This window comes from Lithobates pipiens, unplaced genomic scaffold (assembly GCF_037356315.1).
Source record: "Lithobates pipiens isolate NorthernLeopardFrog02 unplaced genomic scaffold, aLitPip1_a1.2 Scaffold_1, whole genome shotgun sequence".
Lineage (NCBI taxonomy): Eukaryota > Metazoa > Chordata > Amphibia > Anura > Ranidae > Lithobates > Lithobates pipiens.
In genome coordinates, this window is record NW_027507685.1 from 124,361,167 (window position 1) to 124,381,807 (window position 20,641).

Below are 20,641 nucleotides of genomic sequence, written 5' to 3' on the forward strand. Positions count from 1 at the left end.
CACGGCATGAAAGTAAAGCTGTGTCCACTCTAAGGTTTATGAAAACAAAGGGGAAAGGTGGGATAAATTTAGGGAAATTGGGACTTTATATGAAGCACACCACTCAGGTCAGATGAGACATACGGTAGACATAGTATATGTTGTTAAATAAGTGGCCATCATGGGCATATTATAAAAACACTCTTACCTATGGATATCTGATAGAGGTATAAAATAGCGTATGTAAGTATACATGTAGTGGAGGACATCTGGGGATGGGAATACATCCCCACCGGGAGCTGAGGCGGCAGCAGGGCGAGACCAAAACAGGGCTTTGATGCTATGAATTCTACATTGTTATGATGGTATAATCATGTTTGAATATGTATTGTATCCAATTATTTATTTACATTTTTTTATCATTATTATAATATGCCCATGATGGCCACTTATTTAACAACATATACTATGTCTACCGTATGTCTCATCCGACCTGAGTGGTGTGCTTCATATAAAGTCCCAATTTCCCTTAATTTTTTTCCCCCCTTTATGTTTTCATATGGATAGGGATGGAGACCTGTGTACTGGATGGTCATGGTCTCATACAAAGTCCCAACTTTTTCTCCTTCTATGCATCACTCTAAGGTTTAGACACATTTTAGATTGTAAGCTCCTATGAGCAGGGCCCTTAAAACCCAATTGCTTATGCCCCATACACACGGTCGGATTTTCGGAAAATCCGACCCTGTGTGGGCTCCATCTGACTTTTTCCGTCGGATTTCCTGAAGCACAAAGTTTGAGAACAGCATCTAAAATTTTCCGATAACAAAATCCGATTGTTTAAATTCCGATCGTGTGTAGACAATTCTGACGGACAAAGTGCCACGCATGCTCAGAATAAACTACCCTGTTTCCCCCGAAAATAAATAAGACCTAGTGTGATTGTCGGTGATGGCTGCAATATAAGCCCTACCCCCAAATAAGCCTTACCCTGTTTCCTCAAGAATAAGCCCTACCCTGAAAATAAGACCTACAAGGACTTTAACTAGGGCTTATTTGGGGGGGTAGGGCTTATATTGCAGCCATCAAGAACAAGCACACTAGGTCTTATTTTCGGGGAAACAGGGTAAGAGACGAAAGATATTGGCTACTGGCCCGTTTATACTCCCGACGTACGTGTTTTACGTCACCTCGTTCCGAACGATTGGATTTTCTGACAACTTTGTGCGACCGCGTGTATGCAAGACAAGTTTGGCCCAAAATCCAAAGGATAAAAGTACATAATTAAGCTTGGTGTGTGTGTGTTTTTCTTTCTTTTTAATTTGTTTTGGAGGGTGGTGGTTTTCGTGGAGTGCAATATCTTTCTTTTATATCTTATTTCTATATATATTTGTACAAAAAGCTAATCTCTTCAACACACCTGCAAGTAAATGATAACAGTGGAATCTTTATATAGAACAGCTGTGGAGAATTGCAGATAATTAATCCAGCTGGTGGATAGGCAGTGTTGTATGTGTCAGCCCTGGTTCACTTTGGTGCGATTTGACGTTACTATTTGACTTGTCAAATTGCTGGCAATTACACCATTCTAATTGGTGTGGCGCCGCAATTTCCAAAAGTTTCTGTACTACTTTTTGGCGACTTTGGGTGTGATTTTTATTGACATCAGTGCAGAAACCTGCACAGAAGTCTTTGAAATTCTCCCCGCAATCAGGACTGACAGGCGGGAATGAAATCATGTGAAATCAGCTGAACTCACATGATTTCCTCCCACTGTCAGTGTGAACCAGGGCTCAAACTGGGCATTTGTCTTTGTAATTCACCTGCTGCTATCCCAGGGACACCATTTCTTATCAAACTCCCTTAAGTTTACCTTCAAATATATGTAGAAATACAGATTTGATATCTGCAAATAAACTAAAATAAAATTCTAATTGTGGTTGCGATCAAGAGCGTGGTTTCACCTTCTGACCCGGAAATGAGTCATTGTAATCATCCGAAAGTTCCTGTGCTGGTCAGGATCTCCATCTAGGTCAGTGATGGCGAACCTTGGCACCCCAGATGTTTTGGAACTACATTTCCCATGATGCTCCACTACACTGTAGAGTGCCTGAGCATCATGGGAAATGTAGTTCCAAAACATCTGGAGTGCCAAGGTTCGCCATCACTGATCTAGGTGGACATGGTAAGGCACCTCTTCAGCAAAGAGGAGGCGCTGCTCTTTTACCAGGTAAGTGTAGGATATGTACTTGGTCTTACTCAATGTGGGGCTGGCTGGGGCTGGCTGTGGTAGTTAATTTTGGTGTGGTTCATTGATTTGTTTGGCCTCACCACATGTTTACTTCTGGCCCATGTGCACACATAACTTCCTGCATTTGTTCTGCTGATGTAAATCAGTAAGGACTATGCAAATATAAATGAGAGCTCCTTTCTATTAAAATATATATGACTTGTTTCGCAGTTGGGTGACTTTTCCAGCAAATTTTGACCTCCGAGTTGCATGACAAGCTGTGCCCCATGATTCTCACTGATAACCATTCATATCTGTGCTACTTCAAGTTGCAACAACTTCAAAGCAGTTCCTGTACTACTTTAGTGTGACTTGATGTACATGGGGTGCAATATTACACAGGCATTCCCAGAAGTTGGGGCCAAGTTGCAGCTGCAAAATAGTTTGACTTTCAGGTCGCAGCAGTGCGAATGAGATCCATGGATAATACCTTTTGAATTAGACACTATTCTCACTTGTGCATCCTGCAAGTGGGTCAAATTCATCCCTGCACTACTTTGGTTTAACTTTGATGTGACTTGAGGCCCATATTCTGCAAGATTACACATGCATTGGTTGCACAAGTGCAAAATGGGGCCTATGTCAAAGGTGTTATCAATGAATCTCATTAGGTTCCTTTCACACTTGGCCGACTTTTCATACATTTGAGGTCCACTTGTGCGACCGGAAAGTCCCACGATTTTGCAGCGCTTTTTGACACAAATTTGATGTGGACAAACTCACACAGGACCCTTTTTTTTTTGGTCAGCAGAATCAGATTGCATGGGTGTTGTCTGAATTTTCAGTTCACTCTGCGATATGCGAACTGATTTGGGGGTGTCCTTAGCTTTCTAGTGACACTCCCCACATTTCTCATATGGCAGTGTGACCTGCCTGCGAGTAGTATGCAATGCGGGAACCCACACTGGATTCGCAGGGTTCCTGCATCGCTCCAGTGTGAACTGGTCCTGGCCCTATATTCACACCCATGCAATTTTTAGTGCATTTTGCAGATTACAGAAACGCTCTACAGTCCATTTAACATGGTTTCCTATGGTACTAGTTCACATCTAGGCGTTTTGTGGCTAGTGCGTTTTTGGAAAAGGTGGGTAATTTTAATGAAAGCACACCAGAGATGCAACTGTTGCGTTTGTGATGCAATTTTTGATCTGTTTTGCGGTTCTTATTTTAACACTGTATATAGCTGGTTGCTAACTGAGGGTCGGGGAAGCCAGCCACCACATCCTTTAACAACCAGTGCATCATCAGCTTTCAGCGGCTTCCCCACTGAAAGCAAAAAAAATCACAAAAAACTCCATGGGGTTCCCCCCAGGTCTATACCAGGTTTTTAGGGTCTAGTATCGATTCAGAGAGGACCCCCACTACAAAATTAAAAAAAAGAACGTGGGATTTCCCCCCAAAATCCATACCAGACCCTTATCTGAGCACGCAAACCTGACAGGCCATAGGAAAAGAGGGGGAGACAAGAGAGTACCACCCCTGAACCATACCAGGTCACATGCCCTCAACATGCGGAGGGTGCTTTGGGGTCCCCCCCAAAACACCTTGTCCCCATGTTGATGGGGACAAGGGCCTCATCCCCACAACCCTTGCCCGGTGGTTATAAGGGTCTGTGGGCGGGGGGCTTAGCAGAATCTGGAAGCCCCCTTTAACAAGGAGATCACCACCAGCGATCCTATGTATGCCTACCAACTTTCGAACTTGAGAATGAGGGACGCTTCAGGAGGGTAGAAGCATGCGGCACAAAGGCACAAAATGGGTGTGGCCAAACTAAATGGGGCTATACAACAAATGTGTGCAGTACGCACAGTTGTGCTGTGGTGGTGTGGATTATTAGGGGTTAAAACATAACTCCTTCCCACTATCCATCATTCGTCCTCTAAAAATCGATCTTTCGCAAATTGCTTTTCAGAGGATGACGCCAGTGTGTGACAGTACAAAAGTGAGAGTTCCAGGACAAACCATAGAAAACTTCTGGGGAGACAGAGGATTACATTGGTCAGCTGTGTGTGCAGGAAGTGGGTCTGGGGGGCGTGGCCACCTGTACTTAGCCAAGCCACTCCCCAGAACTGGGCAGGCTGACAGCTCCCTGCCTCTCTCCGCTGCCACTCAGGGAAGGGAGCAGTAACAACGGCTGGGTGCGATAGGGACAGGCTGAGAAGATGGCTCTGGGGTGGCACTGCTTTGAGAGGCAGCTGACAGACGAAGAGTAGGGGGGGAGAGGGAGCAGCCAAGAGGGATACACTGTGTATATGATATCACACACCGCGATTCAAAATTATCTATGGCCCTGGATCCAGGCATATGTAATGCACAGAATGCAGGGCTCAGGTGCATATAATGCATAGTAGGGGTAAGGAGTAAAAAGAGTGAGAACTCTGGGGTGTAACACACAGTGCAGGGGTCATTATCAGTGGCGGTATGTCCATAAGGGCGCTCGTAGGCGCTCACAGTCCACCTAGGTTTGTTATAAAAGTGAATGAATATTCGCTTTACTAACACTGAACAGCCTCTCTGCCAATCAGGTGCTCGGATCTGTTACTCGTCACCTGATTGGCTGAAACAACAGACGCTGGGATTGGATGCCCATCAGTAGTAGAGGACAAGAGGAGAAACGTGAAGGACACCGCTCACCACGGTCACCTGCTGCCCCACCGAGACAGGGTAAGTGCCAGGCAGATGGCGAGCGGGCGGCAGAGTCACAGTGGTTGTGTTTGATGGGCACAGTGTCTGTGTTTGATGGGCACAGTGGCTGCATTTGATCGCACAGTGGCAGCGTTTAATGGGCACAGTGGCTGTGTTTGATGGCACAATGGCTGCAATTAAGGGGCACAGTGGCTGTGTTTGATGGGCACAGGGAAGCTGCAATTGATCTTTTTTTCTCTCAGAAACTCGGCAGCACAAATGCTACTCCACCCACCTAAAGCTTCCCTCCCAGCATAAATCCCCCCTCATCACAGGATAAATCCTCTGCCTCCTACCCCCAAATTTTTACTCCCCTCTTCCCCAAAATCCCCCCTAACAGCAAAAGGTCTCTTCCCATCTCTAGCACAACCCCCCAACAGAAATCACCTTCCCTCTCAAATCACATTAAATCCTTTACATCTTCTTCCAGTTTGATAAATTATGGTAATTGGCTCTCGCTACTAAATAATAATAATATAGCCTAGTGAAAAAAACCTTAGAGCCGGTTCTCACAGGGGCGACATGACTTTCAACATGACTTTTGGAGGCAACTTGGACACGACTTGAACACGACTTGGGCACGACTTAGGGCGACTTACAACACGACTTTAAGTCGCCCCAGGCCAGGCGACTTTTGCCGTGGCCAATCAGAGAATGAGCTCTGAAGGGGGAACTCCACGCCAAATTTAAAAAAAAAATGGCATGGGTCCCCCCTCCGAGAGCATACCAGGCCCTTAGGTCTGGTATGGATTCTAAGGGGAACCCCCTACACCGAAAAAAATGCACGGGGGTCCCCCCCAGATCCATACCAGACCCTTATCCTAGCATCCTACCCGGCCTGCCTGGAAAGGGGGTGCGGACGAGCGAGCGTCCCCCCCCCCTCCTGAGAAATACTAGGCCGCGTGCCTTCAACATGGGGGGTGCCTTGGGGAAGGGGGGGCCGCGCGGCATCCTCTGGGACTGTGACATCATAATGGGCGGGGACATCATCCGTTGATGTCCCTATATAAGTCGCCGCATGCCGCGTGTTCTGTCATAGTGAGCGGAGACAGCGATGAGGCAACATCTCCTGAAGAGAGGAAGAGAAGAACAGAAGACGGCAACAGCGGCAGCAGCGACAGAAGACCGGGCCACCGCTTGTAAAAGAGCTAGAAGAAGGCGCGTTGGCCTGGCAAGAAGAACCGAAGAAGGGGACAAGACCCCCGAAGTCGGAAGAAGAGGGCGGCGGCGAAGAATAAAGCCGGGCTCCTCCCCTAGTGAAAGAGCTAGCAAAAGAGCAGAAGATAGCGGAGGAGTCCGGCGAGAATACCCCCGAAGATGGAAGACCCCCGGAGCAGTGCAATAAACTATTTTAACCCTTGTGTGTTGTGTTTTTATTTGTACATTTTTTTTCACAGGTAAATGGGTAGGGGTACATTGTACCCCATATTCATTCACATAGGGTGGGGGCCGGGATCTGGATTCCGATATCACCCCCCCGCCCGCAGACCCCAACAACCAACGGCCAGGGTTGTCGGGAAGAGGCCCTTGTCCTCATCAACATGGGGACAAGGTGCTTTGGGGTGGGGGGCCTGGTATGGCTCAGGAGGGGGGTGGCTCGCTCGTCCCCACCCCCTTTCCTGGCCGGCCGGTTAGCGTGCTCGGATAAGGGTCTGGTATGGATCTGGGGGGGACCCCCACGCCGTTTTTTCGGCGTAGGGGGTTCCCCTTAGAATCCATACCAGACCTAAGGGCCTCGGAGGGGGAACCCACGCCAATTTTTTAAATAAATTTGGCGTGGAGTTCCCTCTTGAGAGCTGATAATTTCATGAGAGTCGCCTCCGTATAGACGGAGATCCGACTTGTAGGCGACCTCCATTGAAATCAACAGTAACCAGTCGCCTACAAGTCGGATTGAAGTAGTACAGGAACCTTTTCTAAAGTCGGAGCGACTTCAGTAATGTGCATTAAGACGGCTCTCATTCACTTACATTGATTTTTACATGTTGTCCGACCTGAGGCGATTAGGGGCAACCTCAAGTCGGATTTGAGTCGCCCCTGTGTGAACCGGCTCTTATAGTCTTCCTTAAAGTTTACAGATGCCCTTTGTACTTCTTGGCTTTACATGAACATCTGACAAAGTGTAAAGTTCTCAAACAAACATTTATTGAAAAGACATAACAATGGCAAGAAAAATAAATAGCAAAGCCTAATTACTCAGAGAAAAGCCCCATACACACGGGCAGAATGTCGGGAGACATTTGCCGGTACACAAAAACCAGCCCACATTCTGCCTGTGTGTATGTCGGTCTGTCTGACAGAAGCCAGCCATTCGGCTAGCTTCTGTCAGAAGTGGTGGCCAGTAGTAATTTTTTTTTTTGGGGGGGGGGCAGCAAACAGTGACACCCCACCGTCAGTTGGGTCTGCAGCACCTACCCAATCTATGGTGGGCATCGCTTCTTCCAGGCTTCACAGGCAGCTTCCCTTGCTCGGCGGCAGTGGCCTTCCCTTCCCCTGCTCTCCATGTTCATTGCAGCGGTTTCCATTTCCTCCCTCCTCCTCGGTGGCCAATTGGGACTCTTCTCTTTTTGGCTAATTGGAAAATGGTCTCAAACCTGCTTCTGATTGGTCAGATTGAGGATCAGTGTTTCAATAGTGAATATTCATTTGCTGTTGTAACACCATGGTGCAATGCTCTGCGCCACAAGCCCGCCCTATTTTAAAGACTATGGCCGGACACATGAATAGGAGGGGGCCACAGCTGCTGTGGATAGAGCTCATGCTATGAATGAATCTATCTATTCATATATGGGGTGGCGTGGATAGAGGGGGCAGTGCCCAGGTGCCCCTAATGGCTGGGCCGCCACAGGCAGACATGCATGCTGGAAAACCAGCATCCGACCGACTCCCGATCAGCGCTTTCGGCCAGTGGCAGAGAACACTGATCGGAGTGTTCTGGAGGGGGGCCGTCCCCCGGTGGGAACACTGCAGCTCAGTGGGGGAGATTGCTGTACTAACCTCGCATGACCTGACCTGAGCTGAGGTTGCATAAAAAAAAACTGTAGTGTGTGCCAGGCTTTAATCGAACTTTAGAGTTCCTTAAGGTGTGTTTTCACTATCTGAACATTTGTTAATATTTTTCTAAGTAAGATTACTTGTCAAAAACTAAAGTTCCTTATCAGCCTTTATTGCAAAAACATAGGACTGTTGTGAAAACAAAATGGCAAACCTCATCATCTGCAGTGTTCTGGTCACTGGTTCTAGCTGTGGAATTGGCTTGGAGTTATTGAAGACTTTTGTCAACAAACGGAATCCACCAGAACATGTCTTTGCAGCGTGTCGGAATCCAGAAATCATTCAGGAACTCAAGTCATTGACCTCCAAACACTCAAACCTTGTGATTGTCAAGATGGATGTAACAGACAAAGCCAGCATTGAAGATGCCTACAGTGCGGTAAAGGAGACCCTGAAAGGACATGGACTGAACTTGCAGATCAATAATGCTGGTATTGCCATCTTCCACTCAGCTAATGAAACTACAGCAGAGGACATGATGAGAGTTTATGAAACTAATACGGTAGGACCAATGCTGGTTACTCAGACATTTGCTCCCTTGCTGAAGAAAGCCGCACAAGAAAATCCTAAAGAAGTAATGAGCTGCAGCAAGGCTGCTGTGATCCACACATCCAGTAGTTTAGGGTCTTTAGAAAGCACCACACATTTGTATCCAGATGCTCTTATAGAATACCGCTGCAGCAAGACGGGGCTGAATATGTTAACACGATGTCAGGCTGAGGCCTACAAAACTGATGGGATTATTGCTGTGGCATTCGAACCTGGCTGGGTCCAAACTGACATGGGTGGTGCAAAGGCTCCTTTGAAGCTGCATGAGAGTGTGGGGGGGGGGGGGGGGGGGATAATGAAAGTGTTTGACACCCTGACAGAAAAACACAATGGAATGTTCCTGGATTATAAGGGACTGACTTTACCGTGGTGAGCTGGAGGTGACTCCTCAGAAACAACATGGAGCATTAGTCTATCAGCGATAGATGTCTGATAAAGTCAATGGGAATTGTATGATCTGTACTACAGATTCATGTAATTGTGAATGTAGACCTCAACAATTTCAGAAGCATTTTTGTGAAATTATTAAATTTTTTTTTTTAAAGTTGAAAACTGCAGCTAGTCCATAATCATTATGTAGCACTGACCTCCGAAGGAGCGGCTGGTTTTATTGGACTTACCGTTACCTTCTTGACCTCGTGTATGTCTAGGGGTTTCCCAAGGTAGATGGCCCAAAGAACTGCAGAAACTGACACTGGATTCACTTTTGGGATATTTATTTGGCAACAAGTAGACAGAACAGTCTCTCAATGAAGGATAGAGGGTTGGGTAGAAAGTTCAGGTACTCTTGGAACTGCAAAAGATAAGAAGTCTCTCACTATAGAAATCCAGAGAATTACCGCTCACAACTGGATTCTCACAGCTACCGGATAGACCTCCTCTCACTAGGCCTAGCAGCCGATAGAGTGTTTAAGTAAAGCAAAGTCTCTACCACAGACTTGCATGTAGAACACTTGAACAAAGTCTCTGCCACAGACTTGAATATAGAACACCTGAACAAAGTCTCTGCCACAGACTTGAATGTAGAACACTTGTGAATAAAGTCTCTGCCACAGACTTGAATGTAACTGAAGGATGTAGGTAAATTTAGAGCGATATCATACGGTACCAGTATCTTGCAGCCGGTCCGGTGATACCGTATGAATGTAGATTCACTTGGTGTCTTTCATCCGAACCTTCAGGCTCTTTCTGAGAAGCCAGCCTTCAGCGTGGCCTTCTCCCGAAGAGTCCTCCCCTGGTTGCTTCTCCAGTTGCTGGGCCTCTCCACAGATGAGACGGCACCAGACCACCTTTGAATCCTCCTTCCAGTTACTTTGCCTTGGACTAGCCAGCCCCGAGATTTGGAATTGGATGGATCTGCACCCCAGGCCATGAGGGCCATGGGGGCTGGTCAGGAGGACTAGGACCAAACAGACAGAAAGATCTTCTGGACTGGAACCCAGAAGTACGTGATGTCAATACCTTAAGTACCCTCTCCCAGAATGCACAGCAAGATGACACTCCCACTGGGCTGGTTCCGAGAAAGAATGGCACTCAATATGCCCAGCTAAACTGCGTTCTCACACTTGCCAGTGATGACAGCGACACCTGTGGCCAAGTAGAGCCCAGTGCAATCCAGCTAGACTGGTACTGAAACCATAATTTGGAATAATTGACCCAAAAACCCAACTGTGGCTTTAGGAATTTTAAATAGAAAAAAAAACAGCGCGTACTCTTCAGGAGCCAGCGCTACATACTCCCCTCTCCCATTTAGACAATGTCCTCATCGTCTGGGAAAGAAAGAAAAAAAAACTTCTAATCCTAGAAAAATTAAGTACCTGAACTTTAGGGTAAGAAAGAGGAAGGGAAAGGAAAAATAAAAAAACATTCAACAATGTAAAATGTTTAACAATTTACACAGGCAGGTTACATGTTCTACAACCCAATTCCTGACTATCTATACCACCCACTCTCCGGCAGCTTGATAGGTGCTCTTGATGATTCCTGGAAATAAAACACACAAAAACACAACAAAACACACTGTTTCTATGTCTTTAGAAGGCAGGGTCTCGCTCACAAATAATGAGACTCTCCTAAACTTAAAAAAATCAAACAACTAGCGAGCAAGAAAGACTAAACATTTTGTGCAAACCCACACCACCTAGTGGCGAAAGTTATTAAGTGTTAGTCCTTTCCTTGAGATAAGTACTGTGGTCCGTGGAAGATCTTGACACGGAGCTTCTTTAGAAACCTAAACATCTAAATAACTACCCCACAGTCCTTGTATTCAAGTAAAAAGGAAGAAAAAAGAAAAACTTCTGAAGCAAGAAAACAGTTCTGGTAGCTCTTTTACCAGTAAAACCTCGGGTCTGGCAGAGTCAATGTTTTCCCCTGCACATCTACTGTGGTTATGAAATAGACCACATTGTCTCTTCCTGCCCGGCAGATCACGACCTTGTCCGTGTAAATATGCCTCCCATAGCTCCAGTGTTGGAGGCAGCCAGTAAAACGCTCATACATGTCCGGTGCAAACACTTTCTTCCTGAAAGGTTTTGGAACTTTAAGGTAGTCCCAAACATCGTTAGCATACCATTCCTCGTGGTTTTTCTCAATTACCTCCATAATTTACTTGGGCACATACGGAAATTCTAGTTCATACTCCGTCGCCACCCATTTGTTAAGGGGCCGCTGGGACCGTGCGAGTCTGGGCAGAGCTCTAGCACTTCCATCCCCGTTAGGCACACAAGAGTTTGAGGACTTGCGCACAGGGCTCGAGTCCTGCGGGAACACATGGGAACGGCGTTCCCATACTATTTCCACAGCGGGAACGCCGTTCCCATTAGCCGCCTGAGGGCTGAGTCTATGCAGCGCGTAGTCCGCCGCAGCTCCTCGGCCGCCCGAGTGACTGGTTGCTAGGCAGGGGCCGCTCCGCGTCTAGCAACCGGTCACTTGACGTCGGCAGTACACGTGGGCACGCACTGGCATGAGTCAGTGAGCAGCGTGACATGCTGCGTGCCTGCTTGGATCCGGACTGTCCCCTCTCTCCCCTCTACCCAGTGCCAGACAGTCCTGGCCTTCTGGGGCCACAGCCGCTGCATTGCTTCCGGTTTACTTCTCTCCCGAGAACAGAAGGGAAGAGGATACCAGGTTAGTAACTAGTGTGTAAGTTTCACTCTGCAATACCCTGCCAATACTCTGCAATACCCTATCAATACTCTGCAATACCCTATCAATACTCTGCAATACCCTATCAATACTCTGCAATACCCTGCCAATACTCTGCAATACCCTGCCAATACTCTGCAATACATACCCTGCCATACCTTGCCAATACTCTGCAATACCCTATCAATACTGTGCAATACTGTGCCAATACTCTGCAATACCCTATCAATACTCTGCAATACCCTATCAATACTCTGCAATACCCTGCCAATACTCTGCAATACATACCCTGCCAATACTCTGCAATACATACCCCACCAATACTCTGCAATACATGCCCTGCCAATACTCTGCAATACTCTGCAATACCCCACCAATACTCTGCAATACCCCACCAATACTCTGCAATACTCTGCCAATACTCTGCAATACCCTGCCAATACTCTGCAATACATACCCTGCCATACCCTGCCAATACTCTGCCATACCCTGCCAATACTCTGCAATACCCTATCAATACTCTGCAATACCCTGCCAATACTCTGCAATACATACCCTGCCATACCCTGCCAATACTCTGCCATACCCTGCCAATACTCTGCAATACCCTATCAATACTCTGCAATACCCTGCCAATACTCTGCAATACCCTGCCAATACATACCCTGCCAATACTCTGCAATACCCTATCAATACTCTGCAATACCCTATCAATACTCTGCAATACCCTATCAATACTCTGCAATACCCTGCTAATACTCTGCAATACCCTATCAATACTCTGCAATACCCTGCCAATACTCTGCAATACATACTCTGCAATACCCTGCCAATACTCTGCAATACTGTGCCAATACTCTGTAATACCCTGCCAATACTCTGCCAATACTCTGCAATACTCTGCCAATACATACCCTGCCAATACTCTACAATACTCTGCCAATACTCTGCAATACATACCCTGCCAATACTCTGCAATACCCTGCCAATACTCTGCAATACCCTATCAATACTCTGCAATACTGTGCCAATACTCTGCAATACTGTGCCAATACTCTGCAATACCCTGCCAATACTCTGCAATACATACCCCGCCAATACTCTGCAATACATACCCCACCGATACTCTGCAATACCCCACCAATACTCTGCAATACATACCCTGCCAATACTCTGCAATACCCTGCCAATACTCTGCAATACATACCCTGCCAATACTCTGCAATACTTACTCTGCCAATACTCTGCAATACTTACTCTGCCAATACTCTGCAATACCCCACCAATACTCTGCAATACATACCCTGCCAATACTCTGCAATACCCTGCCAATACTCTGCAATACATACCCTGCCGATACTTACTCTGCAATACTTACCCTGCCAATACTCTGCAATACCCTGCCAATACTCTGCAATACATACCCTGCCGATACTTACTCTGCAATACTTACCCTGCCAATACTTACTCTGACAAGACTCTGCAATACTTACCCTGCAATACCCAGCAATGCCCTGCCAATAATCTGCAATACCCAGCAATAATCGGCCATACCCTGCCAATACTCTGCAATACCCTGCCAATACTCTGCAATACATACCCTGCCAATAGTCTGCAATACTTACTCTGCCAATACTCTGCAATACCCCACCAATACTCTGCAATACATACCCTGCCAATACTTATCCTGCCAACATTCTGCAATACCCTGCCAATACTTACCCTGCCAATACATATTCTGCTAATACCCAGCCATACCCATCCATGCTCAGCCAAAATATTATTGGGGGAGATGACGTGGATATTACAGTGGGGGAGATGCATATTACAGTGGGGGAGATGTATATTGCAGTGGGGACTATATGGTGGTGACATTTTCACAGATTTTTGCAAATTCAATTATTATTTGCTGATCCGAAAAATTATCCAATCTGTGACTCTGATCCAAGGAATGATCCGATCCATGAGTTTTTTGATCCGTTGCCGATAATCTTGCACGACAAGGGCAATGTTATTCCAGTTTGTGGGATATTTTCTAATTTGCTGTATTTGAATTTGGAACAGGGTGTATTTGTGTTAGACATTCCCTGCGAGGGAAAGATCATCACCCATTGTGTTGATTATTCTGTTTGACAAGTTAACTTATTTTGTTTTTGTAAACTGGCACTTTACAATAAATGTTGTACTGTATTTTCTGTGAAATATATATGCATATGAGCGTACCTTTTTTTTTTTTTTTTTGGTGGGGGAGTGGATCTTGGGTGGGAGTTCACACACTGTTTTCCCCAGGATTTGACCCCTGCTTGCGCCACCAGGGCAAAAGAGGTTTTCTTTGGCACAGGCAAATTCACAGGTTTAGGCACAGTAAAGTCTATGGTGATCGGGGTTTCCATCCGTGGCGATACACTCCCCAAATTTAGGGTCAACCAGCTGGAGATACTGCATGTTGCGGCAACATCATCCGCGTTGGCCCAAAGCATCGCCTGGGACATTGTCTCAAAAAGTTCATCATCTCCAGCATCAGAGAGTCTAGCTCTGAATCTCAGAACTCCTCCGCTGGCAGGTAATTTGTCACAGTCCCGCCCAACACAATAGCCCCAGATTTCTCACGGCACGATCTCCCTCCTCCGATCCGGTTCAGGTGAACTCTGAGATGGTCCTCGACTGCGGCCGCAGGAGACCTTGACATGTCCACTTTCTCCAATGCAGGCATGGTAGTTGTGGTAATGGTGGATGAAGCAGTGTCCATAACATCCGGAGTAGTTCCTCCGGCAGTAGCAGTAGTAGTAGTAGCATCTCCCTCCGGGATGCTGACAGCAACAGACATCGTAGCGGTGGTAGGCCTCACTAAAGGAGTATAAACAGCAGACTCCTCAGTGGCCATGCCCATGGCCCAGTCCATGCGGTAGACCTTCAGTGGCACGATTGGTTGTTCCATCTTGAATAGATACTCTCCACACCAGAGACAGCGAATGAAAGGCCGGGGATTTGTGACCAGTCCCTCACACTTGCCACAAAGTATCCCAAAGGCCTCAATGTCTCCCGATGTATACAGGATAAAATGCCCCTGAGGTGCCAGGTGAATCCCCGTATCTGTCAACACAGTCCCAGGGAGTTTCACACTCGTAGGGGTTCCCACAGGAGGCATCCTGGGTCCCATGGTGGACGACATTCCCGGAACTTGTACCATTTTTTCTTCTTTTGCTTCCGCAATAAAATACAACCTCCCTCCGCTCTCTCCTACGACACTCTCACGCGGTGCCTCGTGTAGAGAAAAAAATCAGGCAAAGCTCCTCCCACTGGCTCCTCTGGTCACGCAACTTGCAGGCTTTTTCCAACTCCGCCCACAGTTTATACGCCAACAGTGGATGTCAGTAATTTTTCACAGAAATGGCGCAGTCCAAAAAAATGTAACCCTCTATCCTGTAGTTACCACATGTACAGTTCTCTTTTTTTCCTTTCGTTGCGAGAGGTAACGGTAAATATCCCAGACGACACCCCCACGTGTAGCACTGACCCCCCGAAGGAGCGGTTGGTTTTATTGGGCTTACCGTTACCTTCTTGACCTTGTGTACATCTAGGGGTTTCCCGAGGTAGATGGCCCAAAGAACTGCAGAAACTGACACTGGATCCACTTTTGGGATATTTGACAACAAGTAGACAGAACAGGCTCTCAATAAAGGATAGAGGGTTGGGTAGGAAGTTCAGGTACTCTTGGAACTGCAAAAGATAGGAAGTCTCTCACTATAGAAATCCAGAGAATTACCGCTCACAACTGGATTCTCACAGCTACCGGATAGACCTCCTCTCACTAGGCCTAGCAGCCGATAGACTGTTTAAGTAAAGCAAAGTCTCTGCCACAGACTTACATGTAGAATACTTGAACAACGTTGCTGGGCCTCTCCACAGATGAGACGGCGCCAGACCACCTTTGAATTCTCTTTTCAGTTACTTTGCCTCGAGCTAGCCAGCCCCGAGACTCGGAATTGGATGGATCCGCACCCCAGGCCATGAGGGCCATGGGGGCTGGTCAGGAAGACCAGGACCAAACAGACAGAAAGATCTTCTGGACCAGAACCCAGAAGCACATGATGTCAATACCTTAAGTACCCTCTCCCAGAATGCACAGCAAGATGACACTCCCACTGGGCTGGTTCCAAGAAAGACTGGCACTCAATACATCCAGCTAAACTGCGTTCTCACACTTGCCAGTGGTGACAGAAACACCTGTGGCCAAGCAGAATCCAGCTAGACTGATACTGAAACCATAATTTGGTATAATTGACCCTAAAACCCAACTGTGGTTTTAGGAATTTTAAATAGAAAAAAAACACACAGCGCGCTACAATTAAAAAAGAAACCACAGAAAGATATATATGTGTTCTGTCACTTTTTTGATGATCTACACAGGAAGTTTCTTAAGGTAAGGGAATATCAGACGCAAATGAGGTTTGGGTGGGCTGATTTTTTAGAGAAAATTAGGCTGGTCGCTGGTGAATGCTGGTTGGTTGGTGTTGGGGGCTAGTTGGTGCTAGATGCTGCTTGGTAATGAGTGCGGGCTGGTGGTAAGTGCTAGATGGAGGTGGATGCTGGTTGCTGGTGAATGATAGGTGGTAATAATGATGGTTGATGGTGGTTTTTGTAATGTATGCTGGTTAGTAATAAGTGCTGCTTTGTAATGGATGCTGGTTGGTAGTAGCTACTAATTAGTGCTATATTCTGGATTGTAATGGATGTTTGTTGGTGGTGGATGCTGGTATGTGATGGAATGTGGTAGGTGGCGGTCGGTGTTGGTTGGTGGTGGATGATGACTTATGATAGTTGCTTGTTGATGATGGATCAGAATAACCAAAAAGTATAGCGCTGCCCCCTTAAAAAACAAAACATATATGGTGAATGTAAATCATTGAAATGTTGTATTCAACTTATGCCACTGAAACCTTTTTTTTTTTTTTGTTTTTTTTTTTATGTCATAATGTAGAGTATAAGATTTCCTATTATTTGAGCCCAGTCTTGCCACAAAGAGTTAATCCAACTCAAAGCAATCCTCTTTTCCTGACGCATCATGGCAGCACACACTGAGTTGTGACTCCACCCCCACAATCTGACAGGATTGGTTAGCTATAAATTTGAAGGAGAGGTAACCCACTTCATTCTCTTTTTTTTCCTCATCCGAAAGACAAGACTCTGCACCCTTACCGTATTTGCCCCACCAGTTTAGCCTCTCCTGGCTGGAAGACTCTCCTGTTCAGCCTCTAAAGGAGTCTTTATGGAGAGAGTCCCACTCTGGTGGTCTCAAGGGCAAGGATTTCTGGCACATACAAGCTTTAAAGAAGCTTAAAAAAATCGCAGTGGCATCCTACCTGTCTCCACTCCTGTAAGTGTTTCATTTCCTTTCATTTTTGTGTGTTTTAAAGTTCTGCTGGGCTCTATAGTTCCACAGGCAAGGTGTGTCTCCAAGATGGCTGCAGTGTCCTCATCAGCTCTCTGCACAGGTGCTGGGAGAAGTGAGGTCATACTACTGGAACTTTTGCCCTTCCCCAAGATAGCGCCCGGGACTACACAGCACTACTGCATATGTGCGGTGATGTCATTTCCGGCGCGACGGAGGAGAGAATTTTTTGCTGATGGTTATACAGGCATATTACAAAAGGATTTTTCTTGGCGTTTTTGCTGCCCTCAGTCTCAGGTAAGTCTACATCTCTTTTGCTTGTGTTAATAAGTGATCTTTTTATGTATGTGACTACTTGTGCAATCCTATACGGTATGCTTTCTAGATACTGTCTTCTGGTGCACTGTTTTCATGGAAGCCACTGCCTAAGCAGACCATCCTCATCATATGAGGTAAGAGGTGCCAGCATTCATGGTAGGTATGAAGGAGAGAAAAAAGAGTGCATATTCGCTAATCATGCAATTTCTGGTAGCCCTTCCAGGTCAAAATCGACCAATTCCAAGTATCACGGATCCTCCAGTCATACTTCGAGCCATGGGAGATCAAGAAGAAGTCGCTCAAGATCTTCATCTCGCCATCGTCACTCTGGTCGCAGCCGCTCTCATTATAATCGCTCACACCGGAATCGCTCATATAGAAATAGAAGGTCACCTTCTCCCCTTCATGAAAGGAGCTATCACACCCACCCTGCAGCAGGGTAGAATATGTTCTCTACGAGAGCTTCAATCTAACACTGATATGATGAAAATTGACATATGGAGATACTTCCAGTTGAAAGGGTTTGTGGAGAATATACCAACCCCAATTAGATCGGAAGAAGAATATACCCCATTAGAGAAGTGGATCTCGAAGGGGTGCACTAGTAATGGTATTTCATGCTTGTATAAAATTCTCTCAGAGGGAGAGAAACTGGAGGTTCCTTCATATGTGAAAGCTTGGGAGAAGGAAATAGGGATTAACTGCACGTCACAAAGATTAGAGAAGATCCTGAAAATGACCCATGGTTCTGCGGTAGACGTAAAGACGTCAGAAACTAACTACAAATGCCTGGCAAGATGGTATTTTACACCTGATAGATTAAGCCATTTCCAGCAGGATAGCACGTCGGAGTGCTGGAGAGGGTGTAAGAGTAAAGGTACAATGTTTCATATATGGTGGGATTGCCCCATTATTAAAAAGTATTGGGTGGAGATATTAGATCTTATAAAGTGCATCACTAACGAAACGGTCCCACTGGACCCCTGGACGTGTCTTTTCCATGGGACCGATAGGCCGATGGGGATATATAAATCCTCGATTATGCCAACACTCCTTAACATAGCAAAGTGCCAGATACCTAAAAAATGTCAGGAAGTTGAAAGTCCCAAAACTTGCGACTGGATTTTTGGAGTGGAAAGGATTCAAAGGTTGGAGAAGGAGGAGGGAGGGAAGGAGGACCAGGTGGTAGAGGATGACGGAAATGCTCAGAAGGATAAATGGGCAAGGTGGGACCAATTTAGAAATTCCTGGAGATATTTGGCAGAGATAGTTAAATGATTTAGAAGAAAGGGAGAAGAAGGAAGTGAAGAAATTAAAGAAAGCTGGTTTTGATCGGCCCAGAGAAGAAAAATCAGCCCCCATTAACGTGGTTTTTGGTGTACGGGAGAAAAGGTGGGGAAGGGGGGGATGGGGTGGGTTTTGAAGATATTGAAGGATAAAAGGTATTTTATGATGTATTACGGTTTCCTGTTTTGTCTGTTTTGTACGATGGATATTATAAAATTAAATAAAGGATTAAAAAAAAAAACGCTTGCTGGGTGTGCGGAGCTCCAGCTTTTCCAGACAAATTGGCCGACCAGGCATGCTTCAATGAAGCAACCAGAGAAAAGGAATCTGAGGTGAGGGAGGTGACTGACCTCATCAGAGAGTCTAGAGGTGATTGAGTTGAGTTCGCATTGTGTGCTATACAAGTATTTCAATCATTCATTCAGTCTGTATGGGAGACTATCTTGGAGAAATCACTTCCCGAACAAGACAAGGCCGGCCCGAGCACATCTTCTGTAGCCCAGAATCTGCCCATAGATTCGGATTCAGATTCCGACAATGTTGATGCGGAAACCGCTACTGGATTTGACTTTACTCTAGTGGAGCCCTTCATAAAGTCAGTGAAGGAAGCCATAGGATGGGAGGAGGCGAAAGAGACCCCTCGCAAGGTTTGGAAGTACTTCACTAATCTAAAGAGGGAACCAGAGTCCTTTCCCTTTATCAAAGAACTGGAAGATCTCATCAAGGATAAGTGGGAGAGAATGGACAAGAGAGCTAATCTGAATAACAGATTTACTAAACTGTTTTCTTTGAAAAAACAAAAGGTGAATTCGCTATCCCAACTACCGGTGGTCGATGCTTCCTTGATGCGACTTGCAAGACACGTTACTTTACCCATAGAGGACGCAGTAACTTTCCGGGACGTGTTGGATCAAAAAATTGATCAAGACATGAAAGAAGCATATTGCACAGCAGGTGATGCATGTAAACCTGCGATAGCATCAGCCGCAGTAGGAAAATAAATTTCTGGTTGGTCTGCCAATATAGAGAAATCTGTTCGTGAGGGGGTTGACCAGGAGAAGATAATCAGTTCTCTTCAAGAATTTAAACTGGCTGGTGATTTTGTGGCAGAAGCTGCAGTGGATGTAATTCGTTCCTCTGCCAGGGCTATGCTGGTATCAGTTATGGCCAGAAGAGCTCTATGGTTCAAGCCATGGGTGGCGGATGCTGCATCAAAGTCTAACTGGTACAAGATCCCTTATGATGGAGTTAACCTCTTTGGATCAAAGTTGGATTCGGCAATCTCCAAAGTAACAGGTGGAAAGTCGGGCCTGATTCCTTCTGACCGCAGAAGGGTCCTACCTTCAAATGCAATCTCCCAGAGAGCTACAGGGAGGTGAAGACATACAGACCAGATAAAGAATTCAAAAGGAATTGGAAGAATCCACAATCATCCTTTTTTGAGACTTCAGAAGTCTAATGCCCTGTACACATGGTCGGACATTCCGACGGAAAAGGTCCGATCGGATTATATTGTTGGAAAATCCAATCGTGTGTGGACTCTATCTGACTTTTTTCCGTCAAATTTCTGGCGGAAAAAAATTGAGAGCAGGCTCTCAAATTTTCCGTCAAAAAAATCCGATCAGACTTTTTCCGATCGTTTGTAGAGAATTCCGACAGACAAAGTGCCACGCATGCTCAGATCAAATTACGAGACCAAAGCTATTGGCTACTAGCCTCTACATAGTCCAGTCGTACGCAACGGACGTCACCACGTTCCGAACGATCGGATTTTCTGACAACTTTGTCCGACCGTGTGTATGCAACACAAATTTCGGACAAAATCCGTCAGAAAAAATCAGACAGATTTTGTGGTCGGAATGTCTGACCGTGTGTACAAGGCATTAGACCACCTTGTCAGGGGAAAACCAGAAGTCTTTTTGAGGGTGCGCCCGTCCTACCTG

The 20,641-nt window shown here is 46.1% G+C and overlaps 1 protein-coding gene across 1 annotated transcript; it reads left to right on the top strand.

The window, feature by feature from the left end:
* The first annotated feature begins 8,153 nt into the window (after positions 1 to 8,153).
* LOC143988359 (C-signal-like) lies at positions 8,154 to 8,930 on the top strand. Its single transcript, XM_077487877.1, has one exon. The coding sequence runs from the start codon at positions 8,154 to 8,156 to the stop codon at positions 8,928 to 8,930; it is 777 nt and encodes a 258-aa protein (XP_077344003.1).
* Positions 8,931 to 20,641: the final 11,711 nt, after the last annotated feature.

What these genes read in the sequence shown, in the direction of transcription:
- LOC143988359 (XM_077487877.1), top strand. Translation starts at nt 8,154, where the DNA reads ATGGCAAACCTCATCATCTGCAGTGTTCTGGTCACTGGTTCTAGCTGT.